The 25671-nt window shown below is 39.2% G+C and overlaps 1 protein-coding gene across 1 annotated transcript in view; it reads left to right on the top strand.

Moving 5' to 3' along the window:
* LOC121874259 overlaps positions 1–25671 on the top strand; it is a 45627-nt gene that overhangs the window by 4708 nt on the left and 15248 nt on the right. The window contains exons 2-5 of the mRNA XM_042378357.1: positions 1262–1449; positions 4159–4263; positions 11616–11758; positions 13483–13671. Of these exons, the coding sequence (XP_042234291.1) occupies positions 1285–1449; positions 4159–4263; positions 11616–11758; positions 13483–13671 (602 nt within the window). The 5' untranslated portion in view covers positions 1262–1284. The remainder of the gene's footprint in view (positions 1–1261; positions 1450–4158; positions 4264–11615; positions 11759–13482; positions 13672–25671) is intronic.

The following is a 25671-nucleotide window of genomic DNA, read 5'->3' as shown; positions in this document are numbered from 1 at the left end:
AAGGGGGAGGGAAGAAAACTGACCACATGACTCTCCCCTCTTATCCCCCCCAAAAGGTTTGACTCCCCTACTCTCAGCCCACATTACCCACACTGTGCTACACACACCACCATCACCCACACATCACTCACGTACACCCCTACATATTTGAGTACAATAAATAGTAAAATAAGTTTAGAATTATGTAAATTTATGTTTTTTTATGTAAGTGATTTGTGAAGCTCACGACGGCATGTTTCCTGTGCAGCATGAGGCGTCCTTGATGTACACATTCCATTTACATTTGCCATATGTAAATAAATAAAATAATTTTGTATTTTTTCATTCAGTTTTTTATTCACATACCTGTAATGGGCCCCTGTCTCATCAACAGAACATATTATATAAATGGGTCAATACATCTGATATTATATTCAGATTCACCACCCTGTAACTTTCCACTGTCTATGAGTAAGACATGAGTTGTACACGTGAGAGGGCAACTCTCCCAGGAGGGTAAAGACCCATCGTCAGCATATCTGTAAGCCCGCACAGCGAGGCCCTTACTCCAGTAGTCGCTCACAGAAAGTTATATCGTAAGGACGTGACCTAACGTTTATAATACATAAACGCCGTCCCTTTCTCATTCACTCCTATACAGTGGAACTTACGGTCGATCTACACTCAGGAATTATATATACAATCCTTTTATAATAAAACAAGGAACTACAGTTTGGGTTTCGTTACTTAAACCCAAATAATAAATATATGTGAACGGCCTGGTTAATTGCACAAGTAACCGATTGTATAAAAAAGTGGAAATAACAAAATAAAGTGGTATTAAATAAATTCCGAGTGATATGTTTCCCAGGTCATGCAGAGATTGTGGCAACATTGAATTTAGAGCACCAGGGCTGGTTCCCATGGAAATGCAGATACTACACAACAATTCCTATGATTCAGCCAACATGAGACTTGAGTTGCCACTTTCTAACCATTTCACATGATTTTAGACATCATTATTTAGCTTTTCCAGCAAAAAAAAAAATAAATAAAAAAAAAAAAATTAAATTCATGGTAACCAGAGGGAGGTATCTAGGTTTATTATATGGAACCATGTGGGAGTTAATCATAATGGAATGTCAAAATTGTAAATTTGAAGATCACAGAAATCAAAGTTATTTTGTTTTGTATTCTGAAAATAAAATTTATTTGCTTTATACAGTACATATTTTGCCACTGTTTGCCAATTGATGTTTTTTATATTTGTGCTTCCTTCCAGAGAGAGGCAGAACACCCATAATTATGTTCAAACAGAACAGTGACGTGAAGGAGAAGATTGTGGATGGGAAATCAGGTACATTGTGTATATATGATGACAACATTGTCTTCTCTCCTCCATTGTATCTTCAGCGCTACCAGAAAGTTAAGGAGAAAATTGCTTCTGTTAGCAAAGGAACATTTACTAAGGTGATAATTGTTTTTAAATTTATCTTTTTCTACATTATTTAAAGATTTAATAAAACACACTTAGAATTTTCAGCCTCATTTGTGCCTCCAGCACTGATCATATCAACCAGGTAGTAGGCAGCTACCAAACAGGGAGGTACAGTACTATCACCTGGGAATATATTGGAAGCATAATGTATTGTCTAATGGCAGACCCTGCTGCTATATGGCATCACAAAAATTGTGACCAAGTCCCAGGTTGCTGATCTGACTTTCTGCCTCATTTACACACAATTGAATTGAAGTGAAACAGTTTATTTAGCCAGAAAAACACATATACAGAGTGGATAATAATAACAATATTAACATGGCAGAGCCAGTTGAGAACCTGAGCTCTCCTGCAGGGTCTCAATTGTTTCTCTTACTTTGACAACACAACATACATATAATGTTTCTCACTTTTGATCTTTTAATTTTTGTATTTATTTATTATTATTATTATTATTATTATTATTATTATTATTATTATTGTTGTTGTTGTTGTTGTTGTTAGTGTTATTATTATTATCATTATTTTATTTTATTTATTTTTTTATTTATTTTATTTTTAATTATAAATTTTATTTACTATCAATTATTATTATTATTGTTATTATTATTATTATTATTATTATTATTATTTTTTTTTTTTTTTTTTAATGTGGCCTCCAGCCTCCCCCAATAGCCACACCTTCGCCACCATTTAATTACCTTAATATTAAATATCCTAATACATAAGTAGCTGTCCTATCTGTGTTAAATTAGTTGAGCCGCAGATCTATGTGGCTTTCAGTGACAGTAGCCTCATAGTCAATATCTGCAGCAGTTGTCGGAGTTGGGGCAAAAGCCCTCGTTCCCCTGAGGCAGAGCAAAGCCGACCGAAGGAGAGAGAAAGACAGTTGACATCTCATCCAGGCTGTAACATAACTTCTGGGCTGGTGTTTCTGTTCAGAGATCACCTCTGCTAGTCTGGCATAGAAACATCTTGCACTTGGTCTCATACCACCAGAGGTTGTGAACACTAGAGGAGTGAAGCTGCCTTGATCAACGTTTTGAATTCTCTCCCTATATGCCCTTCTCTTGTCATTCTCGTTCCTCCTATGTGCAGCATCGAGAGCTAGGTTACGGTGACATGCGGCCATGGGATAAAAAATCCTGCTGTCGAAGAAAGCTCGCTGTCCCCGCGTCCAGAATCCTCGAGCACTGATGTCCACACGGGCTTCGTTAGATGTGTTGGAAGATCTCACCATCCAATGGAAGGAGGGTCGGTTCTACCATGACATCCCGGCAGATTTCCTTCAACATATTTGCTGTGAGGTCCCTTACCTCGTCATGCCTCACGCAAATGAAGCCCCCCTTCTTGCACACTTACTACTACTACTACATATACCCAATGTTAAGTTTCTCCAGCCTCGCTAGGGCTGTGTACACAAGACACTTAAAGTCAGCAACATCTTGCAGTCTGACATGTACTTCACTGCACCTCTTGCATGCTTACCTTCCACATCACTGCACATTATTGAGTTGCTACCAACACCTTTCTTACAGACAGCACATGGCCATTTCCCACTTTTCATCACAGGTCCCACCCAGGCCACTGACCATTACTTTTGTTTTTGCCAAATCTACTCTCAAGCCCTTTGACTCTATTCCATCCATCTATCCATTTCTTAAATTTTTCTTCAGCTCCTTCAATGCAGTGCTATCTGCAATCAAAACTAGGTCATCTACTACCAGGGTAGACCAATCCTAAAATCCAGTGATAGTTCCTCTAGCACCATGATATACAGAAGATGAACTCTTGCTTTTATTGCACATTCCTCACTGTCACCATTTACTCTCAGCAGTTTTTGAGCCCTCATATAATGCCATAACCACTCAAACAAGATGCTTCTCTACCCCAATACTGTATTTCTTATTGCCCACTGTACTATCTCATGTGGTTCCCTGTCTAATGCCTTCTCTAAGTCAATAGGTACAAAATGTAACTTTCTCAATTTATTGATGGTAAGAGAACTTCCCCTTCACATGAAAGAAAATATGTATACAACAGGCTGAGTGATGTTGTATGGCAGCAAAATATTTGGTGGTTAAAGAGGATGACTTGAGCGAGCTGAAATAAGAATGGTGAGGTGGATGTGTAATATGAGATAGGAAACCTTGTTAGAGCTAAGAGGGAGAGCTGGGTATTAAGAGTACAGAAATGACGAAGTCTTGCAGGCTGAGATGGTTTGTGCATGTGGAGAGAATGGAGGAAACCATTTGGGTTAAGAGATTCATGAATCTAAATGTGGAGGGGAGGAGAATGTGAGATAAACCAAGAATGACAAGGGGAGAGACTGTAAAAAATGACCTTAGAGTTAAGAACCTGATGAAAGAGACTACAAGAGACCACACAGCTTGAAGAGCTACCATCAGGTAATTGAGGCTAAGCCATGCAAGCATGAAAAATGGTCATAAAACATTGATGACGATGCTGAATCTTTAAATTGTAATTTCTCTTCAACATCTCTTATATGGTATACAGTACTCGTATTCCTTATACTGTATACAGTAGATGAGACCACTGTTTCACAATTACAGTACAGTATAACTCTAAATTGTTACAGTAATGCCAAATTATTTTATTTTATTTATTAATTTTCTTAGAAAATAACATTATTAATAATTAATAAGATTTTTTTATTTCAGGTAGTGGACTTGGGATGTGCGGAATTTAAATTCTTTAGGTACTTGCAAAGTGTACCTGGAGTACAGGAAGTTGTATTACTTGATAAAGATCATCAAATATTGAAGGTAAATATTTAACTGAATTACAGATGTTAATATTGGTACATATTTTATAACCTGATGACAAGTCAGGCATGCCCATTTATCATATGCCATTAAGTCTATAAGTTCCAGCTGAGGCTTGAACCCTCAACATTAGTGGATGGCGTAAATTTTTACAGTACAGGTATACCTCGTAAACTAGGCTCCCATTAACTGCTGCTTCGAATAACCAATGATTACATATTGGGGAAATGCCCCGCAAGTTACATTGACTGCCCCATTGATCCGACGATTGGGAGCGGAGCAGCAAAGCTGTTTTTAATTTGGCGGGCATTGGCGTAGTGCTAATTCTTACTATGTGAGAGCTCTGCCTCTGACTCGGTCTTGCCTCGTTGCATGTGTTTACACTTACCCATTATCTCCGACTTCGTGTTCTTTGTTTACCCTTTTTTCCGACTTCGTGTGTTACACAATCATGCCAAAACGCCCCAGTAATAGTTCCTCTTGTGCTGCCCCTTAGAGGTTGCATAAGTCTGTGAATCTTACTGTCAAGCTTGATGTGATAAAGCATAATAAAATTGGTGATGGACCAGCAAAGATTGGGAGAGACTTGGACTTCCCACCCTTGTTGTCACTACCATCCTAAAAGACAAGGAAAAGTACGAGGCAGCTGCTGGTGAGTGTGTGTTCCCTCTGCATTCACTGGGTTTGAGGACCCTGTTGACCCTGCACCTTTCACCCAGTAAGCCTACCCCAATCAACATGTTCCTCCAGCCTCGGGGAGGAATGCCGACTCAATGCCTTAACACCGGTAAATAACAGTCTCAATTTATGCTTATATTCCTTATTTAATGCTAATTATGCTTGCTTTATATATGTGCTTTATTTTCCTGCTTGACAGTGTGTACAACAGAGATATATCAAGAATTTAAGCAATGTAAGTTATATTTTCCTAAGACAATTCAGTTACATTTTATAAGCAAAACAATAAAACCCCTGGGGTCTATTGGAGATAAAAGTGACCATAACCCCCCCCACACTCACAAATGGCTAATTCCTGTGTGTGTGTGTGTGTGTGTGTGAGTTCATAAGATATATGAGACTGTTTCCACGAGTGCATACGTACATACGTTGGACTCCCGCTCGGTCTCACTTTTTTCTCTACCAATTCATTGATCACTTCTATTGTACGTACATTACATATCATTAATTAAAAGATACATACAGTATTTTTTTACATTAATTTTACCACTGTACATCTACAACCATCATTAGTCAAGGATTTAATGTACACATAGACCAATACAATAAGCTATAATGCCCACTCATTTCATCCCAAATACTTTAATTTCTCACTTGACTTGGGGTTTATTAAAGATTATTAGATGGTAATTGCAGTGGAAGCGCCCCTTTGAGAAAAATCCCGAACCAGCACAAGAACACTTAAATTTACTAAACAAAATGAATTGTCCGTGACCCGTGGAAGGATAGCGTCTGTGACTGGGATGAATGAGACATACTGTAAAATTTAGATACTTATATTCCCTCCAACACTACAGACACAATCAAATAATGGTACACCAACATATGCGCACCTCTTAAACTGAACTTAAAACACTACTCTGGGGAATAAAAGTTATACATGATACAGTATTGGAATTACAGCGAGACCCCGACTTACGACTGCTTCGACTTACGACTGTCGGGACTTACGACCGCCGCAGTTGTGACCATTTTTTTTTTTTTTTTTTTTTCTTCCAAATGACACACATTTTCTATACCGAAACGTTTCCAGTTAATGTAGTCTCCATGTATAATTAGAAAATTATGGGGGCCCCCATGTGCATTCAGCTGACTACATTAAAGGTAAGTGCTCAGGTCACACTGTATCCATTCCTCATTATTTATTACTTTTACTGTACTGTATTTCATTGTAGATTTTTTTATGTAATTTTTTTTTTTTTATCTATGTCGGACTTACGACCATTCGGACTTACGACCTGGATTTGGGTCCCTAACTCTCGCCGTGAAGTCAGTCTGAAGATGTCTTGAATAAAGACGAAAGCTAAGGTACTCCGTTGTTTCCATTTTCCTGTGTGATTTTATCAAGATTTATCTTATCTACGTTTTCATTGTGGATTTACATGAAATATATATATATATATATATATATATATATATATATATATATATATATATATATATATATATATATATATATATATATATATATATATATATATATATATATATATATATATATATATATATAATATATATATATATATATATATATATATATAATATATATATATATATATATATATATAATATATATATATATATATATATATATATATATATATATATATATATATATATATATATATATATATATATATATATATATATATATATATATATATATATATATATATATATATATATACACACACACACACACACACACACACACACACACACAATATCATTGGTTGAATATTCCAGATCTCTCGATTTCTACGACGGGTTAGGGACCCAAATCCAGGTCAGAAGTCCCACATACAGGGTATGCTATAACGAACGGATCCTACTACGAATATTCCTATAACGAATGGTTTTACCTATAAAATTGAGAATGCTATAACGAACGCAACTCCTACAACGAACGCGGATGAATACGGGACTATTTTGCCTGGCGCTTGAATATTGTTGTACCGCGACCCACAACAAGAGCGTCAGGCGCCATCTTTGTCTCATTGTGTAGCCAGTGCACCACTGTTATTGTTGAAATTTCGTCTTTTGATGTGGAAATTCGCGTTATTTGTATAATTATTTTGTTATACAAGTATACAATTGTAACAATGAGTCGTCCAAAGCGAGTGAGAAAGCTAATAGCTCTTGAAACTAAGAAAGAAATTGTAAAGAAACGTGAGAATGGAAGAAGCATTGCGAAACTTAGTGATGAATATGGGATGGCTAAATTGACTATATGTACGATTTTGAAGAATAAAGAGGAGTTAAAAACTGTGCAAGTGGCTAAGGGAATCTTTAGACTTAGCAAAGCAAAGTGTAATGTGATTGAAGAGATGGAAAATTTACTCTTAGTGTGGATAAAGGAGAAAGAAATGGTAGGTGGTAGCATTAGTGAAGCTATAATTTGTGAGAAGGCTAAACAATTGTTTGAGGACCTTAAAGCCAAGACTCCCAGTGGAAGTGATAGTGATGTGCCAGTGTTTAAGGGTACCTGCATGCTGAATAACACTAAGGTAAGATAAAGTACGGTATTTTTTACATTTTCCACAGAATTTTTTCAGTGTTAAGTGGTTGTATTTGGGGGCCTGGAACGGATTAATCCTATAACGAACGAATGCTATAACGAACGAGGTTCTGGAACCAATTACGTTCGTTATAGCATACCCCACTAGATTTAAAAAAAAAAAAAAAAAAAAAATTAATAAAAAATCTACAATGAAATACAGTACAGTAAAAGTAATGAATAATGATGAATGGATACAGTGCAGTGAAAGTAATAAATAATAAGGAATGGATACAGTGTGACTGAGCACTTAACCTATCCCTAACCTACCTCATTTAAGTCCCTCTATTCATTTTTGTTCATTTGCCATTCATATTTCAATAAAATTTGCTTTAAAGCATTAACCACTTAAGTAAATAAATATGAACCAGCACAGAAACCGTGAATAAAAATTGGATAAGTCAAAGAACATATGGCATCACGAAAATTGTGACCAAGTCCCAGGCTGCTGATCTGACTTTCTGCCTCATTTACACACAATTGCAGGGTCTCAATTGTTTCTCTTACTATTGACAACATAACATACGTACAGGTACATTGTTTCTCACTCTTGATTTTTTTTAATTTTTGCATTTCTTTATGGTTCTTTATTACTATTATTATTATTATTATCATTATCATTATTAATATTTTTACATTATTGCCCCCCAGTCACCGATGTGGGTCTGTGACCTGTGCCCGGGTGGGCTAACCCCCGTGAAAAAAAAAATAAATAAAATAAATTAGGAGTTCGGGATTGACGGTTGATCCGAAAGTCGGTTAATCGAGGTTTTACTGTATTTCCGGGGATGGTGGATTTTTCCGGGTTTGAGAAAGTCGTCTGGTTACCCAGAAATCTCTCATGCCCGGAAATGCTCTGGACCAATTGTTCCGGCTAATGGGGATATCACTACAGATTTACAGTGCAGTGGTCCCTCAGTTAACGAACACAATTCGTTCCAGAAGGTCGTTCGTTAACTGAAAATTTTGTTAACTAAAACCATTGTTTCAATAGGATTTTGGGTAATTGGTTCCAGCTCACTGTAAATTACATACAAACTAAAAATAAATGCAGTAAACTACACTTACTTTGAGGTGTGCATGTAGAAGGCTCCTGGTTGATGATGATGATAATGGGAATTCGAAGTGGGGGTGTAGGAGAAGGGAGAAAAGAAGGCAGTGGGGTGGAAGAGAAATCACCCCATGCTTCATGCCGCCATTTCACCCATAAAATTTTAAGTTCACTCGGTGTAATTCAAGATTATTGTCCTTAAATCAACACTGCATTGCACTATATATTGTCAATATGGAAAATAAATTTCAGAATGACCAATAATTGTACTGTAAAAACTTAAAAATAGTTTATGTTCAAGAGAGTCTCAAGCAAGATGCTTCCTCCACTGAGCAGAGACACAAACTGACGCCATTCTGGCTGAGTCAAGTGGCTGTTTGGCGCGCTAAAAACTAGTTCCCTGTACTTCAATTATGTTAAATAATTGTTAAAATGACTAAAAATTGTAATATAACACTTGGAAAATTTTTGAATAGTACAACCGTTTTGATATTTACTCAAATGGTAACGAATTTAAGCCCTAAAACCGATTACTGTATTGGCGGACTAATACTCCAGCTGGTGAGCAGGCGAAATAAGGCGAAAACATGTTGACACGATTTCGTAAGGATTTCGTTAACCGAATTTTTGTTCATTAATCGAGTTGAAGATTCTTATGGAAGGTAAGTCGTTAACCGAAGGATCACTGTACAGTACAGTCGGCCCTTAACATACGCGGCAGTTAGGTAACAGAGATACCCGCGAATGTTAAGAATCCGCGTATTTTTGCTGCCCCCCCCCCCCCTAAAAACACCCCTGTTCCCCCATGTCCTTATTTACCGTATATACCTGTGTGTAGTTTGAGGTTTTAAGACCAAATTTTTTGGCAAAAAATTGGGGGTCGACCTCTAAACGGGTAATAGTTTCGTTAGGTTGAAAAATATTTACTAGTAACTACCAGTAAACAATGGAAACAACGCACCACCAGCTGTGAGTGTCGGTACAGTTGCCAGGGCAGATCTCTTGCGTCATCATAGCAAGCCCAAAGTAGCCAAATGCATGGTATGGTAGCACAGGACGATGTAAAACATAAAGTATTAATTTTTTAAAGTTTATTTATAGATACATAAATTTTTTTTCATTACATTTGAAACATCAATCTTTGTTAATTAAATTTGAAACAAAAGAAAACTACGATACCGTATTTCTAAATACCGGGTATTTTCATTAAAATATTACATCACAAGTATATTTTACCTTAACTGTGACTGAATGAATATACATTCTCAGAAATAAATATGGAAATGTAATATTTTTGCTGAAATGATGTATGTATTACAGTGGAAAGTGGGATATAATTATAACAAAAACAATGACTTTCGCTTTCTTTCGCTGTTCAAAAGATTTTACCGTAATCGCTTTTTGAATGGTTTTCAGTTAAAAAACTGTTGTATTACAATGATATTCCCTCCTAATTGACTTGAATAAATATTTGAATGGAAATATACAATATTTTTGTTGAAACTACCCGCGTTTCAGTGTAAAGTGTCGTAATAATAAATGGTAAACAATTTGTCTTCGGCACTCGGTGTTTCAGGCACGGCGAGCCTCAGTTTATAGGACGTAGAGTGTTTTTACTGAAGGTTTTGTTGTTCCAATACCCTCAAAAACTTGGGTCGACCTATAAACAAGGAATATCATAAATTAACGATTTTTTGGTCAAAAAATCAGGGTCGACCTATAAATGAGGGAGGGTTATAGACGAGTATATACGGTAAGTAAAGAAAAACACTTTGTACATGTTTACAAACACTTTATTTAATATTAAAATGCAAAAAGAGCTATAAAAGCAATTAATAATGTACTGGCTGGCATCTCCACGCCTCCAGAGCGTCACCAGTCGTCCCTGCTCTATCCTTCCGCCTCCACAGCGTCACCGTAACTTATTCAGCAGCTCCACCTCCTCCTGCAGAGTCATCACTTTCTTCTGGCGCTTAGGGGTGGCTCCAGCTGGTTTCTTTGATGCTCTCTTGGGAGCCTTGGTAAATGTGGGTAGCAACTACAATGCTGATGTCAACACAAGCGTGGTTACAGCGAGACTGACTGACTGAGGGAGCGCGGGAACGCAGGGTGGCGTGGCGGGCGATGTGTGTGTGTGTGTGTGTGGTGTGGCGGGCGGTGTGCAGTGTGTGGTGTCGCGCGCGATTTGAATGTATATTCCTCCGGCGGCAATCCGCGGGAGGAATCAGTGGGGTATGCTATAACGAATGGATTCTATTACGAATATTCCTATAACGAACGGTTTTACCCATAAAATTGAGAATGCTATAACGAACGAAACTCCTACAACAAAATTTTTTTTTCTTTTGTTTTTTTACTTATTTATTGTTTTTTTATTACAAGTATTAATTATACTCTTTATTTCAGGGGTTTAGATGCATATTTATGCACTTTTTTTCAATTTTTTTCAATTTTATATTATATTTTTCAGTATTAAGTGGTTGTATTTGGGGGCTTGGAACGGATTAATCCTATAACGAACGAATGCTATAACAAACAAGGTTCTAGAACCAATTAGATTCGTTATAGCATACCCCACTGTATTTGCAAATCCGTGTATGTTAAACCCGCGTATGTTAAGGTCCGACTGTATATGCAAATGGTGACTGTATTAAACTTTCATTTGGCTTTTATTTACTGGTTTGGCAATAGAGTATTTTTTTTGTGACTTATTTATTGGTGTTTTTTTTTATTTCTTCCTCACATTTACTGGTACTGTATATATTTTTAAGAAAACCATAAATACAGGAGGAAAATACACTCAAAAGATTTTTCCTAAATACTCCCTGCTAAAATGGGAGGTCATTTCATATGGCCATGCATCTAATATGCCATAAAATACGGTATGTCAATACAATGACAACACTGTTCTACAAGTAGAGGAAAGGACCATGAATTGATGATGAAGATTTTTGTTCAATATGGAATTTTCAGTTTCATTATCTTTTTCTTTCTTTTCTTCATCAGGATAATGAGTTCCGCATCAATCCTTTGGCAGCTGATTTCTTAATATTGCGTGACCTCCCCCTTAATGTAAAGGTTGTCTGTGGAGATGCGAGAAAATATGATCCTGTTCTATCCGGGACTCAGGTTGTCACCATGATTGAACTGTGAGTTGTACATTTCATTTTGAAGAGTAAAAATGTTTTGTGATAAAATAATGTAGTGGTGGCGAGGTTTCAATTTAGTGGGATTGACAAAACTTTCCCGAGGGACCCAGCTATACTCAACATGTGCTCACTACATTAATTATCTTTCACTGAATGTTCTTTCACCTTAAGGAACAAGTTGAACTCTTCGCAACTTTTGTAATTACTTGATACATACAGGTAGATCTGCAAAGCAGCACAGGAGACTAAAAGCGTGTACATGGCATTCTTTTACTGGACGCCATGCTTTCTACAAATGACAAAAGTAATGCACACCGACCAAATGACCTTTCCATTGTACAATCTGTGTAATTTGTTGACATGAACATGAGAACCTAAGGTAACAATTAACTTCCATCCTGTGTTAGGTATGCTTTGTTGGTTCATGTGTACAGTACAGTATTAACAAGCTAATACAGTAGTATGGTATATGGTATAATAATATTACTGTACAGTTGGGTCTTCATTTACGCGGTCAATTGAACCCGCGGAGTGCAGCGTAAAACGAGAAACGAGTAAATGAAATAACAGAACATATGGGATTAATTGAAATAGAGACTGGGCCGACCCCCAAACTCCACTTTTTCCGACACAATATGTACCTTGTAGTCAAAATAACATCTTAATTTTATGATGGTATGTACACAAAATTAATAATTAAGAGAAATATCAATAATAGGTTTTTTAACACTTACGTTAATAGAAAAGATGGCTGGGCACACGGGGATGGGAGGTTGGTTCCGAGGCAGAGGGCAGATTATTGACCCTCAATTGTATCACTGTCCACCACATAGGCTTGCAGGGCCTCTTTGCCAAACCTCTCAAAGTCCATATCCTCACTATCACTGACTTGGGCCGGCTGTGGTGGGTGGCGGGTGAAGAACTCGGTAATGTTTTGATGACTGGGCGACCTTGTGCGCACCCTGCCCGCGCCGCTTCCCGCGTAAATGACCAAATTTACTGCGTAAATCAAGCATTTCAATTCTGGCAAGGCTCCACGTAAATGACCAAATGTGTAAACCAAAACCGCGTAAATCCAGACTCGACTGTATAATTATTACTGGCTATTCTTAACAAAATAAATAAAGAATTTATCATCATATTTAGACTTTATATTTGCTGCTGCTGTTTCTTATTAGTAAGTATAAAATGGAATAATCCTGTTATTATTATTATTGTCTTTAAAATGTTTGGACTACTATGACACCTTCTGAGACTAACATAAACAAAGATGGCAGCAACAGAAGAGTCTTTCTTTACATTATATTTAGAAGAAAAAAAAGAATAAGAAAGTGCTATTCTTCCACCCAACTGCTGTATTCTTTAGCTAAGAAATAGGTTATCTTCCATAGATTTTTTTTGTTAGATGGCTGTATAACCTGGGCTATTATCCTTAAATATTAACATCTTGGTTTTATTTGGCGTTCTCATTCCACTGGGGCTTACTTTCAACATATAAGGTGCAGGGCGAGTTTTTTATTTATTTATTTATTTATTTTATTTTATTTATTTTTCTAGAAAATAGTGCATCTTATAAGGCAGAAAATAGAGTACCGGCATAAAGAAACATAAAATAGTTACCAAGTAATAGTTAACGTAGTTAAATTAAAGTAACTTGTAGTTATCAAAGGTATGATGGCAGAATAGTTAATGTATGCTATGTCTTTTGTCTTTTCTCCATACAGTATTGAGCATGTGCAAATATCAGAGCTGCATGCATTAGTCAAGTGTGTGTTCCAAGATGTAAGACCAAAACTGATAATCATAACCACTCCCAATGCTGACTTCAATAAATATTTTCCTGGCCATATGCCAGGTTCATTCAGACATTGGGATCACAAATTTGAATGGACTGCAGAGGAATTTCGTCAGTGGTAAGTTTATAACTGTACAGTACTTTACTTGGCTATGTGGTAGCTTAAGATTTCTTCTTTATGTCTTTCATTAGAACCAGCTTTAAATTGGGTCATTCTCTTTGGGTGTGCAAGTTAAGTATAGTATATTAATATCTCCGTCAGCCGGAATCCCTCAAACCCAGAAATCTCCGTTAGCCAGAATTAAAAATTGCTCGGAAAATCATTTCCAAAGTCGGAATTTTCCCATAAATTCAGGGTTTGGGAAAAAAAATTCCGAAATTGAAAATCGAGAGAATTTTCTGAAAATGTCTTGAATAAAAATGATAGTTAAAGTATTTTATTTAGGGGGGGGGGGCGGTTACCTGACCTGACCTGACCTGACCTGACTCAATGTCAGGTGGAGGTAGGGTGGCATTTCAAAATATGGAGTGAGAAAGCAGAAAGGTGTGGGTGATTATAAAGATAGAGTGGAAAGGAGTGGCAACATGCATCAGTGTTGCCGTGCGACAAGCTCCTCAACAGCTGATCTTTTAATTCGCCTCCATGCAGTCACACAAGAAGACCCTCACTGGATGCTTGTTGTCTTAATTCCCGTGTGTGTTTTGAGCTTGCCAAGCACATTGTAGGATTTGAAGAAGTTGATGAAGAGTTTGTTCAGGAGTCAGGTGGTGAGCTGACATGCCAAGACACTTCCATAGCACACACATTAACAGCAATACTAAACCATTGTCTTATAACATTTTACTTTATAATTTCTATTTTAAAATCAAATGATACAGTACGGCTCGACTGGGCTACTTTTGCACTTAGACAACTGATCAATGAATAAACCAGGGCATATGGAGATGCATTATACACTAGTGAGGTCATGAAGCTTTGAAACTGCAACCACATAAATTATCACAACCTGTACTTAAATGTACTAAGTTAATTACAAAAATTATTATGTATGGTGCAAAATAAGGGATGTTTATACTCAAATTAATTGCTATCTCACAAGAATTCCAGCAATGCAAGTTATATTCTCCTAAGTCGAGTCAGTGACGTTTTATAAGCTAAATATAAAACCCCTCTGCTTTCAAAATCCTAGAGTTTGCACTAATCTTCCCTCCTCCTACTGTCAACAACCTACACCCCCCCCCCCTCTTCTCCCAGCCGAAGGGAGAAAGGTCTATTGGGGGGTAAAGTAACCGTGACCAGTGCCGGATTTAGACCTGTGGAGGCCCATGGGCAGCCTCTTTGTGGAGGCCCCCTTCATTATAACTACCCAAGAGGGTGGGGTGGTGAGTGAAGCGAGCCTAAACATCTGGGAGTTCCAGGGGGCGCTTTAAGCCTCCCGGGAAAATTTTGAAATTTGAACACTTCTTTGGAGAATTTTGAAGCCATATGCAGTTATATTGAGGAAATTAGAACATTGAGAAATTTTTAATTAACTGTATATTTATTGATAGTGTACAAATTCCCAACACACACACAAAAGTGAGACATGACTGGAGTCATTCATGTGGTTTCAAGTCGACTGTCAACAAACACAGCTCCCTGATGGCATTCGTAATGGAAGTGATAATGAAAAAAATATTTTATTTGTTTTTTTAATCTCAATTTCGTTATTCCATGCAGTTCATTGTTAATCAATATATGTTTGTGGAATTCTAAATATATTAGCAACACAAACAATAGCATTCATTAAAAATATACGGTTCATAGGAAAACCAGGTATTCATGAATTTCAAGGAGTAGCTAGCCTAATTTCTATCACGCTTCTTGCTGAACATAGTTTTATGTGATGGAATAGGTAAACATGAATTTTTTAGAATGAAAATAAAAATAATCCAAATGAATAAACAAATAAATAAAATATTGTAATATGTGGAGGCCCCCAGATTGTGGAGGCCCCTGGGCAGCTGCCCACTTTGCCCACTCCTGAATCCGGCCCTGACCGTGACACCTCCCCCCCCTCCACAAAATGGCTAATTCTTGTGTATGTCTGTGGAGCAAAATATAGTAAGTGATGTTTATACTCAAATTAATTGCTATCTTAAAAGAATTCCAGCAGTGCAAATTATATTCTCATAAGTCAAGTCAGTGACATTTTATAAGCCTTAATCTATCCTCTGTTGGGAGGTTGACCGCGCCACCCCCTTCCCCGTATAGATACGTGTGTGTGACTGCATGGTTACTTCTATTGTACGTACATTACATAACATTAATTAAAAGATACATACAGTATTTTTTTACATTAATTTTACCACTGTACATCTACAACCATCATTAGTCAAGAATTTAGTGTACACATAGATCAATACAATAAGCTATAATGCCCACTCATTTCATCCCAAATACTATTGGATAATTGCTTTTGAAAAATACCTGAATGGCAACTGAAAGCTGACTGATTTCAGTCCTGTCCCTGTCCATATGGTAGGAGATCTGAGTGCATCCCCCATCACCAAGAGATCACTACACCTATGTGTATAGTTCATGAAAAACAAGTCAACTTGTGGCATGATGGATGACTCAATAATGCTTAGGACGGTATAAAATCGAGAGATTTTCAGGGAATTTTTTTGATATACGTACGTATACAGTATTTAAGAAAAGAATGCAAATAAAAATAATGATGGACCATCCAACTTTTTGCAATTTATAAATCTTTTACTTCTAATTTCCTTTCATTTTTCCTTAATGTATTTTATAAATTTAGAGAAAAGGGCCCTAGCTATTAATACCGATACAGCGATACACACACCAACACACTTTCCAACATTTATTATATTATACAGTAATACCCCGATTTACGCGGTCAATTGAACCCGTGGAGTAGCGCGTAAAACGAGAAACGCGTAAATGGAATAACAGAACATATGGGATTAATTTAAATAGAGACTGGGCCAACCTCCAAACTCCACTTTTTCCGACACAATACGTACCTTGTAGTAAAAATAGTAGTATCTTAATTTTATGATGGTATGCACACACATAATATAGAAGAGAAATATCAATAAGAGAATAATATACTGTACCAGGTAAAAGAAAAATCAAGGTTGAACACTTACATCAGGTTAGGTTAGAAAAAATCAAGGTTTAACACTTACGTTAGGGTAGAAAAAATCAAGGTTAGGTTTAACACTTAAGTTAGTAGGAGAGATGGGTTGGCGTACGGGAATGGCGGCTGCTTCCGAGGCAGAGGGCAGACTACTGGCCCTCAGGTGAGTCACCATCACTGTCCTTCACATTTATCAGGGTCTCTCTGACAAACCCCTCAAAGTCACCATCACTGTCACTGGCTTGGGTTGGCTGTGGTGGGTTGCAGGCAAAGAAGTCTGTGATGTTACGTTGACGGCTAGTGTTGATGTTGTCGTGATACACCTGGATGTACGGCTCCATAGTCTGCAACAGCTGGGTAGTTAAGACTTCATAGCGGTTATCGTCAGGGTCGTTGGAAAGGATGAGCTTCAGTTTCTCTGCACACTCGATGGCATCTTTAACATTACCATGCGTTAACTTGTGTTCTTCTCGGGATGACGCACCGCCTGTCTCTTCACTGACATGATCGTCTTCTAACATCTCGTCGGCAGTCACATCAGGATCCCTTATCACCTCCATAATGTCATCGTTGTTGGTCTCGGAGAAGCCTGCAGCTGTAACACTGTGCACAGCTTCTCTGGCAAGGTCCACTGCCACTGCAATAGACTGAACCTCACCATTCACAGGTTGACTCTGCCTCCCACCTGGGATACCTTGTAACACATGCCTCCATGCGTGACGAACCGTTGCTACAGATAGCTGATCCCATGCCTCCACCAAGAAGTCCACAGCTTTCTTGACGTTAAATTTCTTCCAAAAGTGTCTGACGAGAACTTCTTGATCCGCCAACTGTTGTTCCTCGTCCTCGTCGCTCTTGCTATCGGTGTAACCCAGGTTACGCAACTCATCCTTGGTGTTGGTCAAGTCATTAAGGAGCTTAAACTTCTTTGCAGAGTATGCAGGTTTCACATTGCACATTAATTCTTGGTCCATGGGCTGAATTAATGACGTAGTGTTGGGAGGAAGGAAGACCACTTTTACGTTCGGGTGACGATCCAACGGTAGGGGCGAGTGTCCTGGTGCGTTGTCAAGGAGCAACAAAATGTTGAATGGAACATTCTGTTGCTCGCAGAATTTCTCCACGTCAGGAACGAAACAGTCGTCAAACCAGGAGAGGGACAGAGCAGAGAATATCCACGCCTTACGTGCGGTTAGCCAGTAGACATTTAGCTTGGTCATGTCCATGTTCTTGTAGGCGTGTGGCTTGCGGACTGTGTGGATCAATGATAACTTGAGTTTACAGGTACCGGAGGCATTGGTGGTAAAGAGGACGGTGATGCGCTCCTTCTGCAACTTCCGGCCTCGATACTTGCTGGCAGACTGGACAACAAAAGTCTTGGAAAGTAGCTTTTTCCAAAACAGACCGGATTCATCCATGTTGAACACCTGGTCGTCGGTGTACTGTCCTTCCTCCATAACGTCATGTAAGAACGGAGGAAAATCACTAGCCGCAACACGGTCAGCACTCGCTCCTTCACCAGCAATGTTAATGTTGGTGATCTTGTTCCTCTTCTTAAACCTTTGCAGCCACCCAGAGGAAGCATTGAAGGGTTTGGGCTCTGCAATTCCCATCTTACGTGCCACTGCTGTGTACAGTTCACGTGCATACTCTTGAACTGACCGCGTGTCAACCGCCATGTTCCGTCTTGCCTGACGAATCAAGTAGCTCACAAGTAAATTCTCCGTCTTGAGCAGCACCTTGTTCTGGCAGTACTTCACCATTGAAGCACCTGCAGACCTTGTGATGTTCATGTGTTATTTTATCTTGGCTGCATCCTTCTTTATCGTCCGCATCGTAGATTCGTTCACGCCATGCTGGCGCGCCAAATCAACTTGTCTTGTGCCTTTCTCCAAGTCTTGAATTATCTTGTACTTCACATTGTACCTTAGGGCACTTCGTATCTTCTTTGACTTAGGGCGGCTGGGTCCAGGTAATGCAAGGTTTTTCTGTGGTGGTGGGGGTCCGGTGGCAGCCATAGTTTCAAAAGGAGGCTAGATAGATTCATGGATGATAGAGAATGGTAGTAACTCTCGACAGGAGCTGCCATGCACAGGCCAACCGGCCTATTGCAGACTCCTTATTTTCTTATGTTCTTATGTTCTTATACCAGTATACATGGGTTGGCCGGGAGGGATGTAACTGACGCGGCTAGGTCAAGCGTCTTCTACCCGCCTGCAGGAAGGCACGTCATATTACATTAAACCAATCACAGCTAGCGGTGGAGGGAGGTAAGGATGCGTGGCCCAATCATAGTCCAATACGTCATATGACGTCAGCAATAACGCATCCGAGGCATCCACTGCGCAACCTACCCGCGCCGTTTGCCCAAGCATGGCGGGAGGTTTGAATCCAAAAATGGTGGCGCGGCAGGACCGCCAGCCGCTCTCCGCGTATATGAGTAGATGCACCGCGTAAATTGGGCATTCCGGTTCTGGCAGGGTACCGCGTAAGTGACAAAACGCGTAAACGAGAACCGCGTAAACCGAGGTATTATTGTACTGTATACAGTCTCTCCTCGACTTACGACGGGGTTCCATCCTGATGACCAGGTGTAAGTCTATTTGGTCGTAAGTCGAAAAGGCGAAAATAATACATAGAAATTATAAAATGAAACACAGTACAGTAAAAGTAATCAATAATGAAAAATGAATAAAGTGTTACTGTGCACTTACCTTTAATGTAGTCAGTTGAATGCACACGGGGCCTCAATAATTTTTTAATTAAGCATGGAGACTACATTAATTGGATGAAGCAGAGGAGACAGGGCTGGGTGGGTCATCAACGACGGCCAAACACCAACTGAGCGGGCTACGACGTGGATGCTGTACACCACGAGGCGGCCCAACCCAAGCTATCATACTGCGTCACATTTTACCAAACGTCGGGACTCGAAAATACGTAATGTGAAAAATATTTTATACAGCCATAACCGTCGTTTGTCCTGGTTGTTGTAAGTCGAATATGTCGTAAGTCGAGGAGAGACTGTATTCTCGTAATCAGCCTCTTATGGTGTATGTTTTATCATTGATAATATAAAATATTAAATATTGTGCTATAACATGTAGAGAAAAATGACAAAATAATGCATCATACTCCCAGGTCCTGTGATGAAGGTTTGGAGAGGGAGTTTGGGGGACTGACAGCACACCCCCAAAAAGGTTCATGCCTCTCCCCTACTCCTCCTCATGCCTGCCAGTCCTTTTGTAAAATGTTTTACTTTGTCTTGTTTTTTTCTTAATTAGTATATGTTAACTGTAATAATTTGTGCTTAATGTGTTCAATATTTTATGTTAACCATGATAAAACAAACACCATAAGAGGCTGATCATTGGTGAAAAGGGGATTGCCAGTCCCTGCCTGCACCTTGCCTCCCACCAACTCACAGTGTCTCACACAAAAGACTGTAAACTAGATGTTGTGTGTGTAAGATGTGGTGTTGGGGTATTAATTAATGAATAATAAATAAACAATATTGTACAGTATTGTTATGACAGTATAGTAATTTGATGAACAGTAGTGACAATTGTAGTACACTACTATTCATCAAGCGACTGTCAATGACGATACAATATTGCTTATTTATTAATTAACACCACAACATCGCACCCACACACGCCCATATTGTATGACATGAATTTATGCATGGTTAACTACTAGGTGGTGAATTGAAAGCTCAGCTGTTGAGGAGCTTAGCGCTTGGCAACACTGGTGAATGTTACCACTCCTTTCCAATCCATCTCTCTAATCACCCACACCTTTCTGCTTTCTCACTCCACATTTTAAAATCTTTGTAATGCAATGTTGAAGAGATATAATGTGATAAGTGTAAGTATAAAAAATACTGTATTTTAGCTTTAATGTTTATTCATGACATCTTCAGGTCCTCAGACTCACAAATTCCCCACCCGACAATGGGTGACCTGACATTGTATCAGAAGGTTAGTAATATGAGACCACTAATACCACACCATACCTCCACCTGACATTGTGTCAGGTCAGCTCAGTTACATGTGACCCACTAATCCCCCACAGCTCCATGGGAGTGGAAAATACCAGTGTTTGCTGTAACACGCAGCTTCATTCACGACCATATCATATAGATTTTTAGTTTAGACTCTTGGAAAACTCCCCAGCATGCAGAAACATTCTGAGGATGTGGGCTGGTGTTTGTCTGTGACAGATGCATAGTTTAGACACTCGGAAAGATTTTTCCAGTAACCGGAAATATTTCCGGGGATGGGGGATTTTCCGGGTTTGAGAAAGTTGTCCGGTTAGCCGGAATCTCTCATCCTCAGAAGTGCTCTGCTCCAATCGTTCCGGCTAATGGGGATATCACTGTATTTGCAACTTTTTGATGCAACTTATCTCCCTTTCTAGCTAACTTTGATAAATAGGTGTAACCATTTTATGATGGGGATATAGACTTCAAAAAGTCATCGTTAAGTGTTCAATCGTATATCAATATTAATAACTTATGGGGGAAGATAGGTTGCTGTTCTTGAGACCCTGAAGAGCTCAAACAAGTTTTATCCTGTTGCTATAATAACTAAATAATCTAAAACTCAAATAATTGATAAATACAGAAGGTCCCTGGGTTATGTACGTCTAACTTACGAACATCCGCAGATACGAATGAGGTCCCATAAAGTAAGATTTTAAATTTATTTTTTTCTTTATGGGGATTAGCCCACCCAGGAACATTAGACAACACATTGTGCTTCCAATATCTTCCCAAGCAGTAGTCCCTGCGCTAAATATTACCTTTACCCGATGACTTATTTTTTACTTTCATTTACTGTATTTAGTTATCCTATTTCTTCTTTTCTCTTAAATTAAGTGAATTTAGATGTATATAAGGACACCGACTATGATATAGTGGGATTTTAAACATTGTTCTGTAAGTACGGTATGCACATAGGGTATGTGTATCAACTTCAGTACATTTTCGACTTAAGAACGTCCGTAAGAACAGAACTTGTACATGGTCCTGTGTCAGCTAGTTGATGGTGTCTTATACATGGTCCTGTGTCAGCTAGTTGATGCTGTCTTATACATAGTCCTGTGTCAGCTAGTTGATGCTGTCTTATACATGGTCCTGTGTCAGCTAGTTGATGCTGTCTTATACATGGTCCTGTGTCAGCTAGTTGATGCTGTCTTATACATGGTCCTGTGTCAGCTAGTTGATGCTGTCTTATACATGGTCCTGTGTCAGCTAGTTGATGCTGTCTTATACATGGTCCTGTGTCAGCTAGTTGATGCTGTATTATATGTGATCCTATGTCAGCTAGTTGATGGTGTATTACATGTGTTCCTGTGTCAGCTAGTTGATGCTGTATTACATGTGTTCCTGTGTCAGCTAGTTGATGCTGTATTACATGTGTTCCTGTGTCAGTTAGTTGATGCTGTATTACATGTGATCCTGTGTCAGCTAGTTGATGCTGTATTACATGTGGTCCTGTGTCAGCTAGTTGATGCTGTATTATATGTGATCCTATGTCAGCTAGTTGATGGTGTATTACATGTGTTCCTGTGTCAGCTAGTTGATGCTGTATTACATGTGATCCTGTGTCAGCTAGTTGATGCTGTATTATATGTGATCCTGTGTCACCTAGTTGATGCTGTATTACATGTGATCCTGTGTCAGCTCGTTGATGCTGTATTACATGTGATCCTGTGTCACCTAGTTGATGCTGTATTACATGTGATCCTGTGTCACCTAGTTGATGCTGTATTACATGTGATCCTGTGTCAGCTCGTTGATGCTGCATTACATGTGATCCTGTGTCAGCTAGTTGATGCTCTATTATATGTGATCCTGTGTCAGCTAGTTGATGGAGTCTTCTATATGGTCCTGTGTCAGCTAGTTGATGCTGTATTACATGTGGTCCTGTGTCAGCTAGTTGATGCTGTATTATATGTGATCCTATGTCAGCTAGTTGATGGTGTATTATATGTGATCCTGTGTCAGCTAGTTGATGCTGTATTACATGTGGTCCTGTGTCAGCTAGTTGATGCTGTATTACATGTGGTCCTGTGTCAGCTAGTTGATGCTGTATTATATGTGATCCTGTGTCAGCTAGTTGATGCTGTATTATATGTGATCCTGTGTCAGCTAGTTGTGTGTTCCTGTATCAGCTAGTTGATGCTGTATTACATGTGGTCCTGTGTCAGCTAGTTGATGCTGTATTATATGTGATCCTGTGTCAGCTAGTTGATGCTGTATTACATGTGATCCTGTGTCAGCTAGTTGATGGTCATGTATGTCAGGTAGTTGATGCTGTATTATATGTGATCCTGTTGATGCATTATATGTAGCTTTGATGCTGTATTATATGTGATCCTGTGTCAGCTAGTTGATGCTGTATTACATGTGATCCCCTGTGTCAGCTAGTTGATGCTGTATTACATGTGATCCTGTGTCAGCTATGCTTTACATGTGATCCTGTGTCAGCTAGTTGATGCTGTACATGTGATTATATGTGTGTCAGCTAGTTGATGCTGTATTACATGTGGTCCTGTGTCAGCTAGTTGATGCTGTATTACAGCTAGTGATGCCTGTGTCAGCTAGTTGATGCTGTATTACATGTGGTCCTGTGTCAGCTAGTTGATGCTGTATTACATGTGTCCTGTGTCAGCTAGTTGATGCTGTATTATATGTGATCCTGTGTCAGCTAGTTGATGCTGTATTATATGTGATCCTGTGTCAGCTAGTTGATGCTGTATTACATGTGTTCCTGTGTCAGCTAGTTGATGCTGTATTACATGTGGTCCTGTGTCAGCTAGTTGATGCTGTATTATATGTGATCCTGTGTCAGCTAGTTGATGCTGTAGTGATCCTGTGTCAGCTAGTTGATGGTGTATTACATGTGATCCTGTGTCAGGTAGTTGATGCTGTATTATATGTGATCCTGTGTCAGCTAGTTGATGCTGTATTATATGTGATCCTGTGTCAGCTAGTTGATGCTGTAGCTAGTGCTGTATTACCTGTGTCAGCTAGTTGATGCTGTATTAGTGATCCTGTGTCAGCTAGTTGATGCTGTATTACATGTGATCCTGTGTCAGCTAGTTGATGGTGTATTACATGTGATCCTGTGTCAGGTAGTTGATGCTGTATTATATGTGATCCTGTGTCAGCTAGTTGATGCTGTATTATATGTGATCCTGTGTCAGCTAGTTGATGCTGTATTACATGTGATCCTGTGTCAGCTAGTTGATGCTGTATTACATGTGATCCTGTGTCACCTAGTTGATGCTGTATTACATGTGATCGTGTATCAGCTAGTTGATGCTGTATTACATGTGGTCCTGTCAGCTAGTTGATGCTGTATTACAAGTGGTCCTGTCAGCTAGTTGATGCTGTATTACATGTTGTCCTGTGTCAGCTAGTTGATGGTGTCTTATATACTTTTACTTTTATCCTTTTCGCCACTGATCGGCTTGTTAGCCGGTTGGGCGATCAGTCACGTCTCTTTTCATTTATATTCTTCACCAAAGGATCGGCTCGCTAGCCGCCCGGGCGATCGGTCACGTCTGTCACGCACTGTTGGCAAATACTGGGCATGCACCGGCTCCTGAATATACCTTAACCCGCTCCAGTGTTGGTCAAGTCTTCTCTTGAAAGAGCTCACACTCGGTGCCGTCACAACACTCTCTGGTAGATTGTTCCAAGAGTTTACAACCCTCACTCCGAAAAAGTTTGCCCTCACGGTTTTCTGGACTTAAGGCTTCTTCAATCTTGAGCTGTGACCCCTTGTAGGGCGAGCGTCCGCCAGCTCCAAGTAAGGACACTCAACTGAGTAGTGCCCCCTGAGATGCTTATACACCTCAACTAGGTCCCCCCTTGCCCGTCTGTAGTATAAGCTAGGCAAGTTCAGGCGCTCCAATCTCTCAGGGTAGCTGAGGTGCCGAAGTGCAGGCACCAGTCTGGTGGCCCTCCTTTGAACATTTTCAACCAACTGACAGTCCCTAGCATATCTCAGGGACCAGATGGGGTGACAGTACTCCAGATGGGGAAGCACTTCACTCCTGAAGATCGTCATGAGGGACGGACCGTCTAGATATCTGGTTGACCTTGTGTCAGCTAGTTGATGCTATATTACATGTGAACCTTTGTCAGCTAGTTGATGCTGTCTTATACATGATCCTGTGTCAGCTAGTTGATGCTGTATTACATGTGATCCTGTGTCAGCTAGTTGATGCTGTATTACATGTGTTCCTGTGTCAGCTAGTTGATGCTGTATTACATGTGTTCCTGTGTCAGCTAGTTGATGCTGTATTACATGTGATCCTGTGTCAGCTAGTTGATGCTGTATTACATGTGTTCCTGTGTCAGCTAGTTGATGCTGTATTACATGTGTTCCTGTGTCAGCTAGTTGATGCTGTATTACATGTGATCCTGTGTCAGCTAGTTGATGCTGTATTACATGTGATCCTGTGTCAGCTAGTTGATGCTGTATTACATGTGTTCCTGTGTCAGCTAGTTGATGCTGTATTACATGTGTTCCTGTGTCAGCTAGTTGATGCTGTATTACATGTGATCCTGTGTCAGCTAGTTGATGCTGTATTACATGTGATCCTGTGTCAGCTAGTTGATGCTGTATTACATGTGATCCTGTGTCAGCTAGTTGATGGTGTCTTATATGTGATCCTGTGTCAGCTAGTTGATGCTGTATTACATGTGATCCTGTGTCAGCTAGTTGATGCTGTATTACATGGATCCTGTGTCAGCTGTGTCAGCTAGTTGATGCTGTATTACATGTGATCCTGTGTCAGCTAGTTGATGCTGTATTACATGTGATCCTGTGTCAGCTAGTTGATGCTGTATTACATGTGATCCTGTGTCAGCTAGTTGATGGTGTCTTATATGTGATCCTGTGTCAGCTAGTTGATGCTGTATTACATGTGATCCTGTGTCAGCTAGTTGATGCTGT

Source organism: Homarus americanus, unplaced genomic scaffold, assembly GCF_018991925.1.
Source record: "Homarus americanus isolate GMGI-L3 unplaced genomic scaffold, GMGI_Hamer_2.0 scaffold49667, whole genome shotgun sequence".
Lineage (NCBI taxonomy): Eukaryota > Metazoa > Arthropoda > Malacostraca > Decapoda > Nephropidae > Homarus > Homarus americanus.
Note: the sequence above shows the minus strand (reverse complement) of the source record. Positions and strands in the feature narration are given on the sequence as shown.